Consider the following 11,913-nt stretch of genomic DNA (forward strand, 5'->3'; position numbering starts at 1 on the left):
TATATATATATATATATATATGTATAGAGAGAGAGAGAGAGAGAGAGAGAGATTTGTTTTTGACTTTAATAAAGGATCTTCTTTAAGGTGCACTTATCCCAAGGCACTTCTGTATACTGCCTCAGTACAATGGTGATCTATAATATTTCAAGGCACCTATGGAATAGCTCTTGTGAGTCTACCTCCCCCAAATTGGCTCAGCCTGCTTGGGGAAAAGCCTGTCAGACTAATGAGCCTGTGTAGATGAGTGGACCAGCCCCAGCCCCATTACAAGTTCACATGCAATTTCAAATTATGCATGTGGCATTTCTTGCTCTTTAAATTCTCTTTTCTTGAGATGAATTCCAACTTCTTGGCAAAGGTCTCCGTTGAGTTAAGTGTTTATCAGTTGAAAGGTATATGCTCAGCTTAGTTGAGCCGATTTATTCTTGTGCTCTATGGAGGGGAAGTGACAAAATCCTTGGAAGTCTTGCCAGTGAGGTTGGATGGGTTATGTGATTAGTTAAGGCATTTTCCACATCTTTAAGCATGAATCCTCTTGGTCTTTTATTCCAAACTTCCCTGTTTAAACAAAACCTACTAATTGCTCGGTTGATAACATGGGCCCTCCAGTGTATAAATACTACTTTCGAAGGAAGAAATGGCTTTGTAGGCAAACAGTGTTACTTAGTCAGCGCAGTGCCAGAGTGACTTGGATTTCACCCAAGTACATTAACCAGAAAGTCAGACACAATTTCCTCACCAGCTTTTTCTTGTAAGGAAGTTGTAAATGTGTGTTAAATGATCACCAAATGTAGAAGGCAGACTCTTCTGCACTGTTGAAAACTGTTTCAGGACTGCACTCTATATTCATGCTCCACATAACTCCCTAGATCTTTAAATTTATGCAACACGCTTATTTGTTGTTTTTTTTTTAAGTGCCCTTGAGTCAATTCCAACCCATAGCGACCCTGTATAGGGCTTCCGAGGAGAAGCTGGTGAGCTTGAACCCTGCCGACCTTGCAGTTCAAATGGCTTTGCAGTCTGGCACATTAACTGACAGAGCCACACCAGGCCTCCAACATGCATGCAGATTGTTGTTGTTGTTAAGTACCATGGAGTCAGTTCCAACTCACAGTGACCCTGCACAGGGTTTCCGAGGCTGTCAATTTTTACGGGAGCAGAAAGCCTCATCTTTCTCCCGTGGGACAGCTGGTAGTTTCGAACTGCCAACCTTGGAGTTAGTAGACCAATTCGTAACCAAACATGCATATTAGGGCTATAAAAGTGAGCTAAATTGTTGGAGATTTGGGGGACAGCCGTATTCCTATTCTGAAGCTCCTTAATGTTGGCTTTAGTGCCAAAAATGTGACTGATTAGACAAGCTCAGAGACTGATTTGACAGCTTTTCCACAGGCTACAGAAGCTCAACTCAGGGTAGAAGGAGAATTGCCATCCTATTATCACCAAACATGAACTCTGAGTTTGGGATTACCCAAAGAGTGGTACCAGGCATAAGGCTATTTTCAGCACAATTCAGGCTACAGATTATGTGAGGAAAGCATCAGAGTGGTGTGTGCCTGTGTGTCTGTGTAATTTGAATGGGTAGAAAAGCATAGGTTGGGTGATAGTAAAAAAGCTGGATTCATTACTGTTTGAATGATCTTCCATGTGGTGGAAGTGACAGAGGAAGCAGAGCTGATTAAACGTCTGTGTCTCCTACAGGGAAGTTTCTAGGGGTCTGTTACCTGTCCTATCAAGAACAGTTGAAGGAAGTAGGGGTGTGTAGCTTTCAGAAAATGACTTCATATTGGAAGCACCATTATCAAGAAAGAATAGTCGTTCTGTATGATCCGACAGAGAAGAGGGATTACTGATAAATATGTCACTGGGAGAATGATATTGGAGAAATATAAAGTAGCACTTTTTAATGGGCTGAGAGAAGCTTTAGGAAATAATGAATTGAGTGAATTTCCTGTTCCTGCTCTATGTAAGCACTGGCAGGCCATTCTCTTGGCAGGGATATTGTGGAGAGGATTAGAACAGCGATTGGATTGGTGAGTGACTGAAGCCCCTTTTGCCTGGAGAATCTATGAAGTCAAAGGATTCACTGGTAATTGCTCCATTCTCCACTTTCTGGTTAACACTGGTTAAAACCAATGAAGAAAAGTATATTTATACCCACAGATTGGAATGCTATCAGCACTTTTCTCCTAAACCTCTCATGCTTCCCATGCTTGAGCTTATTGTAACCAAAATCATTGTTTGAGAAAGAAGGCAGACATTCTAATTTACCTTGACATAGGCCACAATCTTCAAGGAGATAGTTGCCAGGTAGAGTGAGTTCATTGCAAAATCCATCAAGTTCCACCAGTCATGGATGTATTCAGTAAATCCACCATCCCACATTTCTTTAATTTCCCCCCAAATGAAACCTAAGGAATGGAGGCAAAAGGTTTTATTTCTATACAAGGTTAGTCCTGGGCATCATAGCAGGATCCCCACAAGTGAAGCAAGATGAAATCAATTAATGAATTGGGCTCAGTGGAGTGAAGCTCCTAGAGACTTAGCTTGTTTTCTTTCCTATCCCACCTCCCATTCCTAACCTTGCCAAACCTAATACCCTTTACTGGAAGATGATAAGGTGTAATTTTCTGGGCATTGCTCACTTTTAGCATTATTAGTTATAATTACTGGAATAATGTGGGAATTTTGGGTGCCTGGTTTTACCCACCACCCTTCCTATTTTGGAGAGGGAGTAGTTTCATCGATGAATCAATTTAGATCAATGTTATACTATAGTTCTTTAGTTTCTACTATGTGCTATAGGGAAAACTTCTCTAGTTTTGAGTTGAGCAAACTGACCACAGGCCAAATTACTGGATATTGGGGATGAAGCTACACAATGAGACCCCAAATAATTTAAGATCCTCTTTTCTCTTCTCTTCGTGTAAAGATTTCATGGAACTCTGCCAGATGAGATAGATGTTTCTTTAGCTTTTGCATGTGAAAGCAGTAAAACATGTGACTGAACTTCTATGGTGGTAAGTTTCAGACTTCCCTGTGCATATGGATCATATGGGGATCGTGGTAAAATGCAGATTCTGATTCCATAGATCTGGGGTGGGACCTGAGATTCTGTATGTCTAACAAGCTAATCTCCCAGGTGATGCTTCTACTGGCTGGCTTGATGAAAACCTTAGAGTAGCAAGGCCTTAGAGCAGGGGTGGGGAATGTCCGGCCTGTGGGCCATATACTTTGGTCTCGCCTTACCAAGGCAATCATACTTCCAGCCATCACATTAGGGGTGAGTTAATTAAATGTTTGGCCAAATATAGCATGCTAATTTTTAAGTTGATAATTTGGTATAGCCCATGAATGATACAATTTGGCAGAAAAAAGGTTCCCTGAATGAATATTGAGTCAATGTTGGATAACCCAATAAGCAAGGTAAGCATGGGTTTACTTGTGCTTACTTTCTAATCTGCAGTGGATAAGTTTATATTTTGTCATTACATCAAAGATTCTGCTTCTAGGTATAGCTGGCATCTGTCTCTCTCCCAGCTCCACAGAGTCAAAGCCTCTTTTCAATTGTACAATCCCTGACAAGGATGGAGTCAGTGAGCTAAGCACAGGCTCACTTGTGCTTTCATACTAATCTATAGTGAACAGTTTCACATGTTTGTTTTTTTTTTTCCACATCAAACATGTGAAACTATTCACTGTAAGTAAGTAATCACAAGTAAGTCTGTGCTTAGCTTACTTACTGGGTATTCTGCCCCTGGCTGTGATTGTGTGTAGAAAGCAGCCGATCCAAGCACCTTTGGTTATGGGAAAGAGGACTTTGAATAGGCTGATGAGCATTTGCCCTGTCTAGCACACTTGAGGCCCATCCTGACTGGCACTGGCTTTGTGTTTAAGCCAGTTGACAGACAGCTAGTCTGTTCTTGAAGACATAGTTTAGAGGAAGCAAGTTAAGCCCTGGATGCACTGCCAATCACATTATGGACCATGCAATACTAAATAGCCAGGGCCTGGGGCAGAAAGGAACACATTTTCAAAACTCCCAACAAATGACTCCCCTACACTTCAGATGGCAGGCATCCTAGTTCAGGGCCCATCTAACTGCCTGTCCCATTGCTTCAGAAGGGATTGGCAAACAGTTTGGCCACAGCTCTAGGCCCCTTTGACTCACCTAGAACCCAAGGCAATATCATCCATTCCACGACAGTTGGAGGTGGTCCTTGTACATGAAGATCTGTTCTGACAATATGCTGAGAAGCCAGAAGCAACATAAAGAGGAAGGTCAGATAGGAAGCAGTGTGGCAGATAAACTTGATAAAGGGTTTCTTGATAAACAGTCCAAGGTTGCTTCTGGGTGAGATCAAATAGGCTATGGACAGCATGGGAAACAGGAAGCCAATGGTCATGCAGGTCAGAAGCTTGACTACCCAGTGTTTCCGCCGCCAGCCAGGGAAGCCATCGTACCAGAGGGTGGCAAGTAACTGTTGACAGTTAGGCTGAGCAACAAACTGTGGAAAAAAAGAGAACAAGTTAGGCATGTGGGATGTCCAGGGGGAAGTCTACATTTGATAATACCTCTCCTACTTTACAGCCAGCCTGTGCAAGGGACTGCATAGCCAATATCAGAAGAGGCCTATTTCTATTTTATTTCATCTATTTAAAAAACATCCTCTGTTCAGTCTGTGCTTTGGCATGCCTCCTTCTTCTCTTCCCACAGTGTTAGAGAAGTAGTTCCTCAAACCTGGCTCTACATTAGAATAAGCTGGGAAACACTGAAAAATTCTGGTTCCCAGATCACACCACAGACTTACTAAATCTGAGTCTGTAGGGGTTAGAGCTGGGGCAACTGTTTCACAAAGTTCTTCTGGGAATTTACATATCCCTTACCAGGGAATCATGGGACTATTTCATTTGAAATGGATTGACTTTTCTCACTTCCCTAGTCTTCCTGAGGTCATCAATAAATGTGCACTGTGTCTGGGCAAACACAAACTGGCAGGGAATAAGCCCATGCCTATGGCTATGGTTTGAAATGGAAATGAATTCCACTTTTGATTTTTGTCTTTTTTTCTCCTGTGGTTTTGAGTGCCTCTTGATTGACTAGCAATGAATCAGGGTGCTCCTTTGACATCTATTTAACACCCTCTCTAGTCTAGACGTGCCGAGGAGGAAAAATATTTGAGGACCAACATTATAATATTGTATGCTAACCCAGCTGGGATTTTACTTAAATGCAATCTACGAATCGATGGAGTGTCAGTGATTAATAATTAAGGAATCATCAGCATTGCAAGTCACCCTCCAGCTGCTGCTTCCTGGTAAGTGACTCAATAGGAAGCACAACTGTCTACTATGATTTAAAATTCTGCTTACATTTGACTAGCTACACATATTTCCCCGGGCTACGCATGGGGCAAGTTAAACAGCGGCACCATCTATCTTACTTGTTGTTAACTGCCATGGAGCCGGTTCCGACTTATAGTGACCCCGTATAGGGTTTCTGAGGAGAGGCTGGTGGGTTTTCACCATCGACCTTGTGGTTAGCAATCCAGTGTTTATCCTGCAGTGCCACACTAGGACTTCATCTATCTTACTAGTGCAAAGGTCATGAAATAAACCTCTTTCATCATTCACTCAACAAGGTAAACATTAGCCCACCTTTCCAGTTAGTAAATTGGCGAAGGTCACTCACTAACTTCCTGCCCAAACCATTTTTCTGCTCCTTGGCCTTATAGTTAGACTGCATCACCCACTGTCCCTTGCATTGAGGTGTGGTCATATGTCAAAATTCTCTCCGATGGAAGTGAAAAGGTATGATGTATGGCATTTCCAGGTCTGCCCTGTAGAAGTCTTCCATGAGTGCTCCTTCATTTGCTTTCCTCTGTGTGACTGGACTCCTGGTGTGGGGCTATAGGATCTGCATGGGACTGTAAACCACAAGGTCAGCAATTCAAACCCACCAGCTCCTCCTTGGAAACCCTATACTGGGTCGCCATGGGTTGGAACCAAGTTGATGGCACTTAACAACAACAACCTATATGACTGAAATGTGGTAATGCAGGGTGACCTAGGGACCCTGTCATCTTGTGTCCCTTGATGACCATATAGAGGAGAAGCACCGCTGCTGTCCGATACCTATCTTAGACTGTTATATGACTAAGAAACAAAGTTCTATCATGTTTGAGCCATTATATATTTAGGGTTTGGTATGGTGCTGTAGGATAAGCAGTTGACCCCAAGGTCAGCTTGAACCATAAGGTCTGCTGTTCAAACTCACCAGCTGCATTTTGGAAACCCTGTATAGGGGTCTCTGAGTCACAACCCACTTAAGAACAGCAACAGCAAAAGTTTCTGTTATGAGACTACCAACAATTGGCTCTAAAATGTTTCAGTCTGAGATCTCTTTTCCTTCAATGGTGTTCATGATTCCCATCATTTCATCACATCTCCTATCCACACTCATATAACACATAAACCCAGAGTCCTTTTCTATTCTTCTTGACATGATGTTGTTGTTAAGTGCCATGGAGTAGGTTCCAACCCATAGAAATCCTGGATAGGGTTTCTGAGGAGCAGCTGGTGAGCTTGAACCGCTCACCTTGCAGTTCAAATGGCTTTGCAGTCTGGTGTATTTACCCACAGTGCTACAATAGTCTATGACAAAGGTTAGGGTGAAAAAATCCAAGGAAAAAGTATACAAAAGTCCAAGGCAAGGCAACTGGATGTCTTGGAGTTAGCAGAACTGGGTGCTACTATGACCTTTTGCTGTGTAATTTTGGGTGAATCACTTCATTACTCTGAATCATCTATAAAACATGGGAAGGAAGATAGGCTGTTTGGAATTAGAAAGTTCTTCCTCTAACTAGCTGTGTGACCTTGGGTAAGTTCCTTTTCTACTTGGGCCTCATTTATTCATGAAATGTCATTGAGCACCTGCTGAGTGCCATGCTCTCAGGATACAAAGATGAGTAGGTCATAATCCCTGCTCCCTAGGAGCTCACAGTGTAGTGGGGGAGACAGATGTATAAATAATGATCAAATCTCATTAGTAATGCACCAAAAGAGAGATGATCAAAACATAACGGGAACACAAATTAGGAACAAATCTAAACTCAGTGAAGGTTTCCTGTAGGAAGTAATACCTGACGGAAGCATTTAAGGATGTGTTGGAATTGGCTAGGATTGGGGGAGGAGAGGGAAATAGTCAAAGCAGAAGGAATAACATGAGTAAAGGCATTGAGGTGAGAAAGAATATGATTTGTATGGGACTGGAACTACAAGACTGTGAACAGCAAGATACAAGTACAAGGCTAGAGAGGTAGGTAGGGACTGCACTACATCAGATGAAAATCATAGATTTTGGCCATTATGATTATTATTTGGTTATGGGCTGTGGAGTCAGCTCTGACTCATAGTGACCCTGTATAGGGTTTCCAAGGCTGTAAATATATATATATATACATATTAATTTTAAGTTTTTATTGTGAATTGGGTGAAGGTTTACAGAGCAAAGTTTTCCGTTCAACAATTTATACAGATTTTGTCTCATGTCATTCATTGATTGCAGTCCCCACAATGTAACATCACTTACTCACTTCCTCCCTTCTTCCTGTTTCCATTCTTCCTTCATTCCTAACACTGAACTTTGCCTGCCTTCTGATTTGTCCTTGGGCAAATGCTACCCCTTAGATCTCAACTGGGTGATCATTTTTAGGAATGTGTACATACCTACAAAGCTATAATCTTTAAGGAAGTAGACTATCACATCTTTCTCCCAAAGACTGACTGGTGAGTTCGAACATTGACTTTATGGTTAGGCAACTGCTTAAACACTGTACCACCAGGGCTTCTTGGAGTCCTCTTTACTGCTCTCACAATATGTATGTATCTCAATCATTGTACTTACCATAATTTTTTCTTCTAAAAAGCTTTTAATTGTAAATTTAGTGCAGTTTTACAGAACAGATTATCAGTTTTACATTAAACAAATCATACACTTTGCTTCATTACAATGATTGCAATTCCCTCCATGTATCAACAGTTCACAGTATTTACCTCTATTCACTGTAACTATTGCATTCCTCCCTGTGTCTCCCACTACCTTCATCTTTCCTTTGCTAACCAATTTCTTCTTGTCTATTGCCTACCCTGTGAACCATGTTAACATATTAACCTTCTAGCCCACGAATAATTTTCCCTCCCTGCTTTAACTATCACAGATTGTTTTTTTGTATTAAGAAAGTATTTGCTTAACTTTTTATAACATTGGTCTCAACAATATCTGTCCTTTTGTGATTGACTACTTTCACTCACCATAATGTCCTCCAGTTTCATCCATGTTGTGATGTGTTTTGGAGATGCATCACCATTCTTCAACATTGCATAGTATTCCATTGTGTGTATGTACCAAAGTTTGTTTTACCATTCCTCCATGGCTGGACATTTAGGCTATCTCCATCCTTTTGATGTGTCTCTTATATTGAATGATCCTGTTTTCTTATCCATTCTGCTCTTTCTTTCTCTTAACTGGAGCATTTAATTCATTTATATTAAGTCTAATTTTTGACAGGTGTGTGTAGTGCTGAAGATAAGCACTGGACTGCTAGCTACAAGGTCGAGGGTTCCAACCCACCAGCTGCTTCTTGGAAACCCTATACAGGGTCGTTATGAGTCAGAATTGACTCAACAGCACTTAACAACAACAATATGAATTGATTGCTGTCATTTTGCTGTGTGTCTATTGTTCTTGTTGTTGTTTTTGTGGTGCTGCTTGCTTCTTTGTTCCACATAATTTTCTGCATTGACTTCATTTGTTTGTGGATTTTCTTTTCATTTTCATTTCTGTTGTGTTAATGTTTACTAAATCTTTCTGTCCTTTTTAATTAGATGTGAAGGTGTATTAATTTTCTTTGTGGTTAGCCCATAATTTATAAAAATTTCCTGCCTGTCTGCCATCTGACCTGCCGATCTTGGTTCTTCAGACCCATAGATGTGGGACTCTCCCACCACTACAACTGTATAAGCAGTTTACTTGACACAGACTTCTTTTTATATATACATATGTAAGTTTAACTGGTTTAGTTTCTCTAGAGTACCAAACCTAAGACAGGTCTCATTAAAATTAAAAATGTTTTTCATTAAAAGACTTTACCAAGAATGTGAAAAGACAAGTTACTGATTATATGCAATAATAATCCAATGATCAATATATAGATATAAAACTTTGACAACAAAAAGACAAATAACCCAATCACAAAAGAGAGGAAGCCCCCATTAAGATGGATTAACACATAGTTATATCAGTGGACTCAAACATCACAACATTTGTGGGGATGGCACAGGACCAGGCAGTGTTTCATTGTGTTGTGCATAAGATCTATGAGTCAGAACCAACTGATGGCATGTAATAGCAACAACAAAATGGGCAAAGGATTTGAAAAGACATTTCACCAAAGAGGACATTCAAATGGCCACCAAACACATAAAAGGGTGCTCAGTGTCATTAACATTATACGGGATGCAAACCAAAGCCACAATGAGATACCATTTTGCTTCCATTAGGATGGCTTAGATTATAAAACAAAGCAAAACAGAAAATAGCAAATGTTGGTGAGGATATGGGGAAATTGGGACCTTTACCCACTGCAGATGGAAATGAAAAATGGTACAATTATTGTGCAAAATAGTATGGTGGTTCCTCAAAAAGCTAAAACTACCATGTTGTTGTTTTTAAGTGCCCTCATGTTGTTTTGACTCATAGAGACCCTGTATAGGGTTTCTGAGGAATAGTTGGTGATCTTGAACCGCCGACCTTGCAGTTCAAACTGGCTTTGCAGTCCAGCGCATTAACCTGCAGTGCCACACCAGGAATCCAGAACTACCATGTTGTTGCTGTTGTTGTAAAGTGCAGTGGAGTTGGTTCTGACTCATAGCAACCCTGTATAGGGTTTTCGAGGAACAGCTGGTAAATCTGAACTGCTGACCTTGCCCCTCAAACCAACCTTGAGGTCTAATGCTTTTCCTAAGGTGCCACACCAGGACTCTAAAACTACCATATGACCCAGCAAATAACTGCTAGGTGAGCACCCAAAAGACTGGAAAGCAGACACTCAAACAGACACTTGTACATCAATGTTCATTGCCAACTATTCACAATCGTCAAAAGTTGGAAACAACCATCAATGAATGAAAGGATAAACAAAATGTAGTACATACATACAATGGAATACTACTCAGTCAGTAAGAACAATGAAGTTTTGATATATGCTACAATATTGATGGAAATTTAAGGCATTACACTGAGTAAAATAAGCCAATCACTAATGGGCAAATATTGTATGACTTCACTTATACAAAAAGACAAGGATAGGCAAATAAATGTATAAAGACCAAAGTTTGTTAGTGGTTACCAGGGGTGGAAGGGAATAGGGAAATGCAGGTTACTGCTTATGGAGTACTGAGTCTCAATTTACAGTGATGAAAAAATAGTATTGATTAAGAGTAAGGTTGCACAACTAATTAATGTAATTGCTGTCCTACGTTTTATACCTGTAAAAAGTTGAATTGACAAAAGTTATGCTATACATATATGAATATTTATAACAATGGCAAAGAAGAAAAATAAAAGAATAAATGTTGAGAAGGCCAAACATGGGATTTGGTTTCTTGTTTTGGAGGTTAAGGGTCATAGTTTCATGGGAAATTCCAGGTAACTGGCCTAATGTTGTGCTTAGTGCTTATGTTCTACTTCCTAATTCACTGTGAAGTGCATAGGTCTGAAAAGTTTGCATGTGGCTATCCAAAGTATAACAGTTGGAACAACAGAGGAAGAAGGAGAATTAGGAATAGGAGAGCATGGAATGTGTGGCTAATTGCCTCCTTGAACAACTGCCTCCTTTGCTATTAGATTAAAATGAATGGATGTCATCCAAGTACCATTACTGAGCATTTTGATCAAAGATTCTATAGAAGAATCCTTAATCAAAAGGTGGAAAAATCAGGACAGAATTTCAAATTTCTGGACTGCAGACATTCTGGAGCCATGGAGACTGGCTGAACCAGTGGAACTATTGTCTGAGATATCTTTAAACCTCAAACCCAAAATATCCCCTGAAGTCTTTTAAAAACCAAACAATAGTCTAGTTTAGCTAGTAAAGAGTATCTGCCTTGAGTATTGTTCTCTTTTAGGAACTATCTATATGGGATCAAATTAACCACAGTAACTAAAGATTAGATAGGAAACTTGAGGAACAATGACTTTATGTTAATAGTAGAGGACCAACTCAGAAAAGGAGGGTGAAAAATGGCTGCACAACTCAAAGAATGTAATTAGTGTCAATGAATTGTACATGTGAACATGGTTGGATCAGTGTATATTCTGTTGTGTATATTATCAACAACATAAATAAAATAAAAGTGTGATGATTTTACTAAACATTCAGAGAAGAGTTGACATCAATTTTACTCAAACTATTCCAGAACATAGAAAAGGATGGAAAATGCCTGAATACATTTTATGAAGTGAGCATAGCCCTCATACCAAACCAGAGAAGGACATCACTAAAAAAGAAAACTACAGACCAATAGCCCTCATGAACACAGATGCAAAAATTCTCAACAATATCCTAGCCAATAGAATTCAACAACATATCCAAAAAAAAAAATTATACATCACAACCAAGTGGGCTTCGTACCAGGTATGCAAGGATGTTTGAATATTAGAAAAACAATCAAAGTAATCCAATATACTAATAAAGAAAAGGAAAAGAACCACATGGTCATATCGATTGAAGCAGAAAAGGCACTTGACAAAATCCAACATCCATTCCTGATAAAAACACTCAACAAAATAGGAATTGAAGGGAAATTCCTCAGCATAATCTAGAGCATATATACAAAACCAACAGCCTA

General features: G+C 40.0%; 1 protein-coding gene across 1 annotated transcript in view; it reads right to left on the reverse strand.

The window, feature by feature from the left end:
- The window catches only part of TRPC5 (transient receptor potential cation channel, subfamily C, member 5), a 244,509-nt gene that overhangs the window by 74,293 nt on the left and 158,303 nt on the right, over positions 1-11,913 (reverse strand). Inside the window, exons 3-4 of the mRNA XM_006873253.1 lie at positions 4,175-4,511; positions 2,275-2,414 (exon numbers count right to left, since the gene is read on the reverse strand). Of these exons, the coding sequence (XP_006873315.1) occupies positions 2,275-2,414; positions 4,175-4,511 (477 nt within the window). The remainder of the gene's footprint in view (positions 1-2,274; positions 2,415-4,174; positions 4,512-11,913) is intronic.

This window comes from Chrysochloris asiatica, unplaced genomic scaffold (assembly GCF_000296735.1).
Source record: "Chrysochloris asiatica unplaced genomic scaffold, ChrAsi1.0 scaffold00231, whole genome shotgun sequence".
NCBI classification, from domain to species: Eukaryota; Metazoa; Chordata; class Mammalia; order Afrosoricida; family Chrysochloridae; genus Chrysochloris; species Chrysochloris asiatica.